This window comes from Rhinolophus sinicus, chromosome 2, assembly GCF_057876585.1.
Source record: "Rhinolophus sinicus isolate RSI-liver-muscle chromosome 2, RSI-T2T, whole genome shotgun sequence".
Lineage (NCBI taxonomy): Eukaryota > Metazoa > Chordata > Mammalia > Chiroptera > Rhinolophidae > Rhinolophus > Rhinolophus sinicus.
The window spans coordinates 40,835,523-40,849,905 of NC_142502.1; the positions used below are offsets into that span (position 1 = coordinate 40,835,523).

Genomic DNA, 14,383 nt, shown 5'->3' on the forward strand with positions numbered 1-14,383 from the left:
CCAGCAGATAAGTACTTCTAGTATACTTATTCCCAATTATAAACACAATTTTTGCTCAAGAAATGCTAACTGAAAACACTAATTTTAATAAGTAAAATTTTCCCTTAGTACCTTTATAAATAATGGCCTGCTATCTCTGTGGTATGGCATTTTAGTTCTAGCAAGTCCCCTTTTACCCACCACCTGAAGACACTACTATGTCTAGAATGGCATTGTCTCGCAGAACGTTCTGCCATGATGAAATGTATGCTGTCCACAGTAGCCACTAGCCAGATGCTGCTACTGAGCACTTGAAATGAACTGAAATTTTCATTTCATTTACTTTAATTTAAATAGCCACATGTGGTTAGTGACTACTATGTTGGACAGTGCAGGTCTAGAATGTATGTTAAAATAGCGGGAGCAGTGGACAAGTATGACTGCTACGTCTTCATGCCCCACCCATTTCTCAAGCTATTCAACTCTTACCCATAGTAGGATACAAGTCAAGGCTCGGTTCTTCCATGAAGCTTTCACTGACCACTCTAGTCCACATGGATGTCTTCCTTCGAACTCCCAAACACTTAACTGTTTTATAATTAAATATAGTGCCTGACTATACCTTGTACAATAGTTTTATTTTAATGTATGTTTTAGCATAAAACAATATAAATAATACTACCAGCTTCTACTCATTGAAAGTTTATAGTGCTAAACACTTTACACATATCTTATTTCATCTTCTTAATAGGCCTGTCAAGTATGTATTATAATCTCTATTTTATTATACCTTTGAGGAAATTGTGGCTCGGAGGGATGATATGACTTGCTCAGGTCAAACAGGTAATAAATGGCATAGCTCAAACTTGAAACCAGGTCTACGACTCCAGTCTACACAGGCAGACACCTTGTCAGACTGTGCAGGGTCATTTGAGATACTTTGGCCTGATTTGAAGCCATCATAACAAACCTAAACCTGTTTGAGAAAACTACTTTGTAACAATTACAGCTTAGTGGAAATAAAAGATTATGATTTAATTTAAATTATACGAGTATTTCATTTATAGTGAAAGACCATTCCAAAGTTCTTCCATCACAGACTAGACATATTACTTTCTTAGACCACTTGCTCCCTCTAGTGAAAATCGATGGGAATACCATACCCACCAAGTATTGGCTTTCATGAGATGGGGTCTGGGATGCTAGATATCATGCAGGAAGTCCTTATCAACAAAAACTTGCCCCACTTCTGAGAGGAAAAAACTACTTTTATTTATCTGAGCTTGGAATTTAACATAATTTTACATATAAAAGCACAATATGTTTGCACTCTTTTACTACACAATGAATTTTCCAGGAAAGAAACTATATGAATTTCATCTAATTTAAGACACCATCAGTTGTAAACATAATATTACTTAAATATTACCAAGAAAAAAAAGGAAATTGCCAATTAAACTATGACACAAGGCATTCTTATACATAATTTTATTTATCTTTATTTAAAGAGCTCTTGTACACTTATTTAGACATAAATCAAATATCACACTTGGACATACTTAAGGGGAAAAAAAACAAAAGGAAAATAAATTGTTAAGTATTTCCAAAACTTCTTCATATCCAGAAAATTTTCAGAAACAGTTTTTGACTCAGAGTTGTCAATATCCATGTTTTTTCAAATAGCATTTTTCTCTTTGCTATCGAGTATTTTGATGATGCTATATTTCTTGACACAGTGCTAAACTCTTGTGTCTAGAATTTTCTTCAAACCCACTGACACCAATTACATAAGTTTTGATGATGGTACTTTTTGAGGCTTTCAAAGACATCAATGGAAAGTTTTCAGACAACAACTGGTAGTTATGTCCCTTCTTCAGATGGTCTTTAAACAGTTTGTCCAGAAATGAAATCGGTAACAAAAACCCAGATCACATGTGCTCAGCAAACATGTCCTGACTAACACCTGGCTGACAGTGCTTGAAAGACATTCTGATTACAGAAATGTGAAAATGAAAATGTATTTCTTTTATTTTTTCTTTTTTAGATTTTTACTGGGGAAGGGGAACAGGGCTTTGTTGGGGAACAGTGTATACTTCCAGGACTTTTTTTCCAAGTCAAGCTGTTGTCCTTTCAGTCTTAGTTGTGGAGGGTGCAGCTCAGCTCTAGGTCCAGTTGCCATTGCTAGTTGCAGGGGGCGCAGCCCACCATCCCTTGCGGAGTCGAAACCGGCAACCTTGTGGTTGAGAGGATGCGCTCCAACCAACTGAGCCATCTGGGAGCTCAGTGGCAACTCAGCTCAAGGTGCCATGTTCTATCTTAGTTGCAGGGGAAGCTGCCCACCATTCCTTGCAGGAGTCGAGGAGTTGAACTGGCAACCTTGTGGTTGAGAGCCCACTGGCCCATGTGGGAATCGAACCGGCAGCCTTCAGAGTTAGGAGCATAGAGCTCCAACCACCCGAGCCACTGGGCCAGCCCCTATTTCTTTTCTTTCTTTTTTTTTTTTTTTTAATTTCTTTTAAATTTCTTTCTTATTTTTTTTTAATTAGTTTCAGGTGTACAAAACAATGTAATAGTTAGACATTTATAATTTATATCCCTCACACAGTGATAACCCCTTCCCCCAATCTACTACCCTCTGACATTGCACACAGCCATTACATTTCCACTGTCTCTATTCCTAATGCTCTACTCCACTTCTTGTGTGTGTGTGTGTGTGTGTGTGTGTATATATATATATATATATATATATATATATATATATATATATAATTATAGTTGACATTCATTATTGTTCAGCTTCAGCTTCAGGTGTACAGTGCGGTGATCAAAGATCTGTACTCAGAAAATTATAAGACACTGAAGACAGAAATTAAAGAAGATACAAATAGATGGAAACACATACCATGCTCATGGATAGGAAGAATTAATATCGTTAAAATGTCCATACTGCCTAAGGCAATATACAGATTCAACACAATTCCTATCAAACTACCAAGGACATTTTTCACAGAAATAGAACATATAATCCTAAAATTTATATGGAACCATAAAAGACCCCGGATAGCCTCGGCAATCTTGAGAAATAAGAACAAAGTGGGAGGTATCACGATACCGGACAACAAATTATACTACAAGGCTACAGTAATCAAAACAGCATGGTACTGGCATAAAAACAGACACATAGATCAACGGGACAGAATAGAGAGCCCAGAAATAAATCCATGCCTATATGGTCATTTAACCTACGACAATGGAAGTAAGAATTTACAGTGGGGTAAAGACAGTCCATTCAATAAATGGTGCTGGGAAACTTGGACAGACACATGCAAAAAAATGAAGCTGAATCACCTCCTTACACCATATACAAGAATAAATTCAAAATGGATTAAAGATTTAAATGTAAAATCTGAAACCGTAAAACTCCTAGAAGAAAATATGGGAAGAAAGTTTACAGACATTACCCGGAATAAGATTTTGACTGATATATCCCCTCAGGCAAGGGAAGTAAGAGAAAAAATAAACACGTAGCATTACATCAAACTAGAAAATGTATTTCTTACAAAGGAAGAAATAGAGTCGTGGCAATCGAGGAGAATTTTTCCTTTTTCTTTTCTAAAACTTAACCAAGATTTGGTCACCAATTCAGAAAATCTCATCACTAAGAGTAATGCTAGTCATGGTATCTGAGCCACAAGTAAAACCTACCTGTCAGTCTCCATCCATGCTGATTGTACCAATAGGTGTAACTTTCTAACTATTCTGTCATTTCTTATAATGTAGGTATGTTAATGCCCTTACATATTAAAACAGACACTATTATAAATTACTTTTATTTCTCTGTTATATCAGAATCAAGTCATTATATTGATGTTTTTCTATTTATGTGTATAGGTGGTTGTATTATTTATGAATTTCATTTCAAGAAAGTAAAGACTGTTTTAGAAAATATCTATTATAAAAAGGTGACATTGGGTCTGATAGGGTTTAGAAATACTGAATTTAGGGATCATGAGTAAATGTATTTCCTCTAAACAGAAAGCAAATCCTTGGGCACTTTTCCTAACAAATATTAATATGCTTGTGGATAGAATGGGAGAGGCGACAAAAAAATGTGTATTAATTTAACACTAAGTGAGGATAGTTTTATGCTATTTTAAGACAGTGACTTCATTTTGTACAGAGAGCATGAGTTCTTCAGCCAAACTAGCTGGATTTCAAATGTGCCATTTTTATATATCATTTTGAGTAAGGGACTAATTCTTTCTTTGCCTCAGTTCCCTGATGAGTAAAATGAAGGTCATAATAGCATTACCTCAGAGTTCTCATGAGAACTAAATGATACAATACGTGGAACAGTTTACAACAGTGATTGGTACATCAGAAGCAGTAAATATGTGAAATCTATCATTAATTATAACCATAAAATATATCTTTCTGCAAAACAAAATTGTCTGAACTTCTGCTAAACTCCTTACTACCTGAGAAATTATTCCTGAAGAATCTATGATTTCTTGACATGGTGGAGAATAACTTCATGGTTTTGTGAATGTTTTCTCATAAAACCATCTTACAAAAGATTAGACTATCTTTTGGGTAATGAGGTTTATTGCCAATTGCCACAGAAATGCTGTGTAATATACTAATATATCTTTCATTCCAAAGTACAAAAGGGTAATATATGAAGTATAGCCAAAATATATTCTCCCACCAAGTAAAATGTTATGCCAATATAGACACACTACTGGTTTTTGTAAGATAATTTAAGACTTTATTTTTTTCAAATCAACAAATATCATTAAGGATCTACCAAAATCTCAGCTCCAGGCTATGCTGAGTAAATACAAGAGAAGAAGCACTGTACTCTTATCCCTTGGGAAGATGCTGGGATGATAACACTGAAATATATGAAAAATCAGAGTCACTAAGAGGAAGACTATCATTAAGCACTAAATTGCACGGCACAGCTCGTAAAAGAGTTGTAGGAATTCAGAGAAGGAAGATTAATGAGTTGTAGGGAGGTTAAAGAAAGTTATGCCTAGGAGAAGGTTGGGGGAATGTAGCAGCTATTATATGGATGACCTGGTTAACTTCTCAGTGTTACTGTTTCGTCTTTTGAAAAATTTGACACTTTAATGCATGTTAAATGCCAAGCACATTCTAAAGTAATATAGGTTTGTGGTGGGGTCTTAGAGAACGGTATCTGCCTAAAAAGAGAATGTTTCAGATAGCAGGATAACCTGTGTCATGTGAAAGAGACGCATATTCAAGACTTCAGGTTCAGGAAAACTTCCACAAGTAATGGCCCTACTATTACAAGTACAATTTTCTGTGGCAAATTGCAATCATATTTTTGCTCTGCATGGCAAAACAACTCTTTGAGCACATGAGACTTGATGCAGGTAGAAATTCTATAGGGTTCCTTCTTAAAAGCAAAAATTTGTTCTTTAAAAAAAGAAATAGCATAGAAAACACATATCTGCTTTTCCCTCTAAATCCTTGCTTCTTGCTGGCCCTTCTCTTATTTAAAAGTGATCACTTATTCAAAAGTGATCATAACCTTGGCTCTCCATCATCTATAATGAAGAGTTATAATCTACTGTGATTTTCAGATAATGAAAATTGGAAGAAATAAGTTTTCCTCATTTTCTTTATATATTCAATTAAATTATCTAGTAAGAGAAGGACAACAAGAGAAAGAAGTGTCTCAACACTACCTGGGAAATTACACTCCCCAGAGTCCTGATTACATTTATATGTACCATCTATCACTGGAGTCTTTCCTAACATTTTCAGTTAGAGCACTAATTATGCTTACAGACATCATAATGGTGACTGTGACAAATAAAGCTACATCTTCTAGGATTGGTCAAAGCCTGGTAGTATCTTCTGCTTAAAAGTAGAAGGCATATGAGAGTAATGAAAGTTTCCACTTTAGCCCAAGTTAAATTACTCCAGTTCTAAGATTGAGGATAAATTATTTCATGGCAATTAGAAAGAAGTGGGCCTTAGAAACAATTCCATTATTTATTCTTATCTATAGAAAAGTAATTTCAGCCATGCATCACAGGATCTATATCCATTTCTTGCAAAGAGAAATGAAGTAAAGCCTGGATTCATTACCTTGGCTTGTTCAGAAAGGAGAGAAGAATTGGAAATACGGTGTTGGCAGTTTGAGGCTTTACCATGTAAATTCACCTAAATATGTCAGCCTTTCAGAGTTTGTCATATAGTGTGGTCACATAAATGTAAATTATTTGTAAAACAAAATTTTTCCTATTTTTTGTTTTTTTGTTTTACGCTTTCATAGGCTTTGATGCATATGTAGAAATTCATTTGACTAGGGCTTCCTTCCTGCAGATAGCAGAGCAGTCCTCTGGTTTCCTGGTGGCAGATAGGGAGAAAGCAGGATGACAATCTGCATGCTCCTTACTTCTGCAAGCACCAAGCTGAGGCAGAAGAAACTGTATGCTGTTTACTTGTTCCTTTATTTACCATTTTAATAATCTATGCAACACCGTGCAAGGCAGCATGCTAGGCACTTGGTGAACAGTGGTAAACAAAAACAAGGCCCTGTCCTCCTGGAGTTCGGGGTCTTCTCAAAACCCACTTTTGTGGTGGGTTTTGGCTTTAATTTTGTCTATGTATTGTCTAAATAGGTTTCTGATCTCAATAACCAAAAACAGACTCAAAACATGATAAATCAAGCTGTTGGGCAGGACCTCAGAGGAAGCAAAGGGCAAGACTGAAGATGCTGCTAGGAAAAACTTGAGGCACACATAAATGCAACACAAAAGCTCAATCCAAGAAGTACTCATTTCATATTGCTCTGTAACAAATTACCACAAACTTTGTAACTTAAACCTATACAAATTAATTATCCTATGGAGCTGAAGGTTAGGCATCATAAGGTCAAGGTGTTGCCAAGGCTGCATTTCTTTGGAGGCTCTTTGGGAGAATCTACTTCCTTACCTTTCCAGAATGTAGAGGCTGAATTTTCGCCTTGGATCCTGGTTCCTTCCACCATTATTAAAGGTAGCAGCATAGCATCTTCAAATCTCTCTCTCTCATCTCTGCTTTGGTGATCATCTCCTTTAGACTGGCACTCCAGCCTCCTTCTTATAAAGTCAACCCAGATAATCCAGGATAATCTTCCCATCTCATTAGATCTTTAAGCTAATCATAACTACAAAGTCCTGCTAATCATAACTACAAAGTCTCTTTTACCACGTAAGATAATATATTCAAGTTTCTGAAGATTAGGAGGTAGACATCTCTGGAGGCCATTATTCAGTCTACCACACAGGCAAAGCAAATAGAAAAAAAAGTTTGCCTCTTTTACACTTTAAGTCAACTAACTGCGCTTTTGTTTTTTACTTCATGACTATTTGGTTATCCATTTTAAGTAGCTTTTCTTTATAAAATGGTGGCAGGTGGCTCCCGCCAACTGGTATTTCTCTGAGGCCTTGTAACTCACTAACCCCGCTTTCCTTGCAAGTCAACTGGAGACACTGACATAACTCTTCCATGAACTCTATGAGTTGATTGCCATGAATACACACTTCATTACAGCCAACTTTTCCTACCTCCTTGCAGAACTAAGTTTGTTAATAAATCAATAGCTTATGGGGCCGGAAATAAAGCTTTTCTATTTCCCACAGCAAGGGGCTATGCAGCAAAATGTAGCAAATTGATCCTGTATTAATTCCTGCAGACATTATGTAGCACAAGCTCTTCTTTGATACAGATTATAAATTGAGTACTAGCAAGGAATAATATGCTTCACTTTAGTGGTAAAAAGCCGCTGAGTAGCTTTTTCTCTCAATGACTTTACAGGCTGTAATTGATATTTTCATGTCACTTCTATTTGAGAAAAAGGAAACAATTTGCAATTCATCTTTGTTAAAAAAAGAGAAGATTTTTGCTCCTGGACATTATGGAGTAACAGGGAATAGATTTACCTTCCTGCCTAAAAAAATGCTGAAAACCAGAAAAACATGTTTTTATGCAAGTATGCAGTGTAGTACTGTGACCCCTACAGTTATCCCAGTTTATATGCTGGAGGCAGTTTCCAGACGCTTCGCAGTGAGGGTCCTCACTGCCTTCGGATTCTGAGTCCAATCTACATTTATTTACATAAATCAAATTTCCTGTCCCCCCCGAAAAAATTCATACAAGTAAAACTAACAGAACACTCGGGGACCGCAGGCAACCGCCGAGCCAATCCCGGCGGCAGCGAAATCTCGCGTTGCGGTGAGATTAACGGCACTGACGTCACCCTCACAGAGACGCGGCGACTCCAGAGGGCGGGTGGTGCTAGCGACCGGTTTTCGCCGAGCTGGGTTTCTGTGAGGAAAGCGGACGTTAACCTGCCGTTGGCCTGGCTGCTGCCAACATGAGCCGCCTGGATGGGGTCGAAAAGAGCCCTCTCCTCCTGACCCGCGGCCCCACTCCTCCCGACCGTGCCCCAGGGGACCCGGACCCACACCAGTGCCTGAAGCCCCGCGAGGAAACCGAGGCGTCACAGGTGATGGCGGAGACGGGTGAGGGAAGCTCGGCGACCATCGTGCTCCCACAGCCCCGGCTTCCAGAGGAGCGGGGAGCCCCCGACGACCCCGCGGGCTGTGGCCATTCTCCCCAGATCGGAGTTGGTGAGGATGGCGGTTACCGAGCCACCCCAGCGGGGCAAGAAGAAGCTCCGCCTCCCGCCGTGGGCCTGGAAGCCATGTCTGTGTCCATGGCAACGGACAGCAGCCTGAACAATGGCCGTCAGCGTGGAGAGCAGAGTGGCCCAGGTGCGGAGAAGGCCCTAGAAACCTGTGGCGCAGAGAGGTCGGAGGCTGAGGTGATGGCGGAGATGAAGGCCGAGGAAGGGAACGCTGAAGTGAACACCATCTTCTCAGTATCAGTGGATGAGGAGGTGGTGAAGGAGAAAGGAGTGAAGGAGGAGGGGGTAGCGGAGGAGGAGATGGAGGTAGAGGAGAAGCCAGTAGGTGAAGAAATAGACGTGGTGACGGAAAACAGAGTGGTGCCGGAGGTGAAGGAGGAGACAGGGCGGCGGCCCCTGAATATGGATCTCCGCATGAACCCTCTGGAGGCCATCCAGCTGGAACTGGACACTGTAAATGCCCAGGCTGACAGGGCCTTTCAGCAGCTGGAGCATAAGTTCGGACGGATGCGTCGACACTATCTGGAGCGGAGGAACTACATTATCCAGAATATCCCGGGCTTCTGGGTCGCCGCCTTTCGGAACCATCCCCAGTTGTCCCCCATGATTAGGGGCCAAGATGCAGAGATGTTAAGATACATAACCAATTTGGAGGTGAAGGAACTCAGACACCCGAGAACTGGCTGCAAGTTCAAGTTCTTCTTTCGAAGAAACCCCTACTTCAGAAACAAGCTGATTGTCAAGGAATATGAGGTCAGAGCCTCTGGCCGAGTGGTATCTCTTTCCACTCCAATCATATGGCGTCGGGGCCACGAACCCCAGTCCTTCATTCGCAGGAACCAAGATGTCGTTTGCAGTTTCTTCACCTGGTTTTCAGACCACAGCCTTCCAGAGTCTGACAAGATTGCTGAGATTATTAAAGAGGACCTATGGCCAAATCCACTGCAATATTACCTATTGCATGAAGGAGCCCGTAGAGCCAGACGTCGCCCACTAAGGGAGCCAGTGGAGATCCCCAGGCCCTTTGGGTTCCAGTCTGGTTAAACTTTGCCCTTGGGACTACTCTTGCACAAGGTCTCCTATCACCTCTTGCTAGACCTGTGCTTGAGCAACAGAAATGGGTATGCCTTCTACCTTTCTTCCCCCTAACATTTCTGCAACCTTTTTCCTCTGGACATTTAGTTCTCTCAACCTCAAGATTGAGACCTTCATGGCCATGCTTCTCCACAGCCTTCAAACAGTTCTGCATTACTCTCACATGCTGCATGGCCATGATTCACACTACTGCTAAGCCAAGTAAATGATGCTCTCAATTGCACTGCCTTTATTAGCACTGCTTGGACGCTAGTTGTTCCCGGGGACCTCTGGTCTGGCTCTTACCACCTATAATTCTAGCTTTGTCTAGGAGCCCATTGTATCCACTTTGCTCTGCAGTGCAGGTAGATAGGCTGGACAATTGCGGGGCATTAATATCAAGTGAGAGCAGCAGTGGGTCACTTGGTCTTTGTGATTTATGTGACTCCATTGCTCTTCTTGCACCTCTGGTCATGTAGTGCTGCATGCTTCTAGCTGTGCCAACCCTTTGGCTGCTCCCTACTGAATGAAAATCTTCCAGACCATTGTCAACTCCTCTGTCTGATTTCTGGTAAACCGAATCTTCCGAACTGTTGGTGGACCAAGTTTCCTGCCAGCACAAGTTTCCCTTCCAGCCCTTCCATTCCTCTACCTGAAAGACTTCTCGATTCCTCACCCCCTCGTCCCTTGAGGAACCCTACTGTCAGGCAAGTGGTTGAGGTGTCACGTTAGACTTTGACCTCATGACAAATAAGGATGGTGTCCAGGCTTTCTCAGCCTCAACTAGTGAATTCACACAAAACCTAGGTACCTCTTGGTGCCTCCTTTCCTCATCCTGAACATGACTGTCAGGGTAGCAGTACACTTTCTGTTTATCTCCTGTCTATTAAAAAACAATAAAAAATTGGCTTTTTCCATCATTTCCAGGGACAACAGGTCTAGTAAAATATACTGCCAGAGCTCTTATTTCCCTCTGCTCTCTCCCCCGCCCCGCACCCCTCCAACACTTAGAGGGCTTAAAGGGAGGCAGATCTAGATGGGATGAAAAGTGATACCTAGTTCATATGGATGGAAGAACTAAAGAGATTGTGAGGAGTGCCCTAAGCATGGGAAACTGAACAACAGACCATAGGCAAAAATGAGCCAGGTAAAAATTGGGCCTAAAATTAAGAGTGGCTGGCTGAGAACCTTCAAGGAAAGGTTCTTTCTCTGTTGGTGGTGATGGGAGGAGAAACACTTTTTCTCAGGATTTCTATGGGAGAATTAAAGGGGCTTGGAGTGTTAAATACGTTGTGAAGAGAAAGGTTTTTCAAAGAAACAACACAACTTTGGGTGCTTTCTGTCATGTTCGTTTGACTTAATTTATGCAGAAGATTAATACTGTGTCCTTTATTTCACTAGTATTTAGTAAAATCCTGTATTTTCTGTTTCTGTTTACTGGGAAAGTGGAGCTATACAGGCTTTCTTTCCTTTCAATTGGGAACATTTGGAAAAATAACAGTCTTACTTTCCAGTACGATAGAGAAACTTAAATGAATATTCATAATGATTTTCAATTTTTTCTTGTTTCTGTCAAAATTGTATTCTTAGAAATATGAATAACTTGGTATTGTCAGATTCTGAAGACTTTGGAAATTGTCTTCATGGAAAAATAACCTACAGAAAATATGTGGTTTGATTAACCTACTTGATAATCTGCCCTGGTAACAATTTAGTAATTGATGTTTCTTTTTTCCTAAATAGCATAAATGCTTGTGACATTGCTCTGTCAAATTGGAAGTGTACCATTGGCATATTTGTCTTTCCTTATATGCATGATGGTAAAATAAAAGCATGTTACTCCGTTAGACTTCTTATTTTTCACCCTGCCAACAAACTTGCTTAAAGAAATTATTCAAAATAACAGATTATGGAATTTAGTAAAGTTCTTAAATCGATACAACAAGCATGTTCCCAAAATTAAAAAAAAAATTGGGCACATTACTGTACCTTGCAAGGTAGAGAGGGTTGTTGCTTTTTTTTTTTTTTTTTTTTGCTTTAAAATGTCAACAACTGCAATAGTTCACTCATAAACTCATAATGTCACTTTTTTCCATATAGTTTGTTCAGCACCACCACCCCTTTCACTGCCTTAAAGCTTCCATTTCTATGTGTGTAGATTTCCTCAGGTCATTCAGTCACTTGCGCACTTAATAAGCTCACATTCAGAGAGTTCCTGTCATAAGTGATGTATTCTTGTATCCTGTACTTTCTCAGCTTTAAAATCTTGTTCTGTTCTTCAAGCCTCAGCACCATCTCTCTGTGTCAAATCCTTCAAGCCCTGTCATAAATAACTTTTCTGCTTTATTGTTTTTCTCTTCCCCTTAGGGAAGATAAAAAAAAAAAAAATTGTGTACTTGGTGTGCTTTGTAAAATTTTCTGTACTTGGTGAACCTCTGTTCTAGAAAATAACACATAGTAACTTATTACAGTGAATTCAATGAATATGAAGGTATTCTGCCAGGCCCCAGGAAGATAAAAGTATAAGAAGATAAAGTTCATTACATTTATTGTTAAAGAACTGGGGGAAGACTGATAGGCAAACAAATAATTGACACAGAGTGACACAGTAAAATAAAATACAAAGATAGTTTTTCACTCTAGTTTCAAAGGAAGCTTTGTGAAAGCAGGAGATGGGGGATGTTTTTACATTCTTTACTGCATCTAGCTTTGGGTGCTAGATATTTTGCGCATAGTTGTCACCAAATAAATATTTAGTGAATGACAAAATGAACAATTCAAATGGAGAAAAAGAACAAAATAACCTAGTACCCATAAAGACTTTTGATGAGGTAATGAAAAGAAGAAAACGGTTTTCAAGGCATTTGTAAAACTGCAAAAAAAAAAATATTTTTTTAATTTTAAAAAATTTGTAAAAAATTTGCAAAAAATTTTCAAAGCCTTTCTTAAATAAAAGCAAATTTCTTGTTTAAGTAATTAGAAAAAGTCCAAACACTATATAACATTTCACCTTTTACTTGCCATGTTAACAGAGCATTAACTTTGGATCAACTTTTATGTGATTTGTTTTTGTACATCTGAAGGTAGTGACTATTACACTGGAGATGGAAGGGGGTTAGACTCTAGACATGTGCTGTCCAATATAGTAGCCAATAGCCACCAGTGGCTATTGAGCACTTGAAATGTGACTAGTCCAAATTGAGATCTGCTCTAAGTATGAAATACACACTAGATTTCAGACTTCGTATGGAAAGAAGGATTTAAAATACCTCAATTTTTATATGGATTGCATATCGAAATGATAATATTTTTGATATATTGGGTTAAATGAAATATATCACTAGAATTAATTTTCCCTATTTATCCATTTTTTTAATGTGGCTACTGGTAAATTTAAAATTACATAGGACAGCATGGTTCTAGACTTCTTGATGAATATCTCAAAGCATATAAAAATATCTGTAAAATTTAAACATGCTATTACTTTTCTCCCCACGAAATTTTTTGTGACTTTATGACAAGGGTATCTAGCCAAAATTCACAATGGGTAAAGTACAGCCAGAGGCCAGTGGGTAAAAAGGGTAAAATGAAATGTCTTCAATCAATTTCTTCTCGACTACCTAAGATATACTCAGTACTTTGTAAAACGTACTGTGTAAAACTATGCTTCTGGATATAAACAAGGTAGATCTGGGTGCCAAATTGGCACTGATAGTTATATTGATTAATAAGTCTCTAGCGACATTTAGGACCTCTAGTTTCGTATCTTTCTAGAATAAAATGTGTACTTTTTGGTTTACAGGTATACATAAAGCTAAGAAAATAATTTCAGTCATTAAATACAGAAGGTACCAAAAATGTATAGGAAAACACTGTATTAAAATTATGCTGATGTACTATTTAGTATATGTTACATAGGCTACAAATTTTAGCAATTGGCCAGTGACAGAAAACAAAAATCTGAATCTATCACTGCATTAAGTCAATTCAATACCCACCACTTGAAGCATATTTTATTTTTGAAAATTAGTGTAGCAATTGCAACCTTGCAGCATTTATTACTTATTTTATACTGGATACTATATCAAGGATTATATGAGATAGTAAAGATTTTCCTTGCCCTTAAAGAACTCAGTGTCTCATTGAGGGAGTATCCATTCCTTGATGTTTCTTCTTCTCTAGCACACTCACATACCTAAACCAGTTACACACACAAGAAAACGGGATTTATGTGGTCAAGAAGAGGTGTCAGAGATGATCAGGACATTTCCTTCAGGGCCAACTTCTCCCTCAATGTTAATATATAATTGAAGTCCTAGACTGTATAGAAGTAACAGATATAATCTTTATCTATTCATTAGTATGGGAAGTGTTTCACTTGTGAGCAGTACTTTCCATGTTTGAAGTGCTTTGTTTCAGCTCCAAAGGGCTACATTGATCCATTACCTTTGACCTCAGAGGTTCTCAAGACCTACAGAAGTTTCCATCAGGCCACATTAGGAAAACCAAATGTCTGCTTTTTAGATTCATTGTTTCAGGATTTGTATTGAATGTAATTTTCTTGAGAACAGGCCAGGAAGAAATGGTCCTATTAAAAATGAAAAGGGTCACTTAAGTAAGCTATTAATAATTTTTAAAAATACCCAGATGTCTTCTTACTGGCCT

The 14,383-nt window shown here is 38.6% G+C and overlaps 1 protein-coding gene across 1 annotated transcript; it reads left to right on the forward strand.

The window, feature by feature from the left end:
* The first annotated feature begins 8,253 nt into the window (after positions 1-8,253).
* TSPYL1 (TSPY like 1) lies at positions 8,254-11,565 on the forward strand. Its single transcript, XM_074333466.2, has one exon. It carries the CDS (start codon positions 8,372-8,374, stop codon positions 9,686-9,688), a length of 1,317 nt encoding a protein of 438 aa, XP_074189567.2. The 5' UTR covers positions 8,254-8,371; the 3' UTR covers positions 9,689-11,565.
* Positions 11,566-14,383: the final 2,818 nt, after the last annotated feature.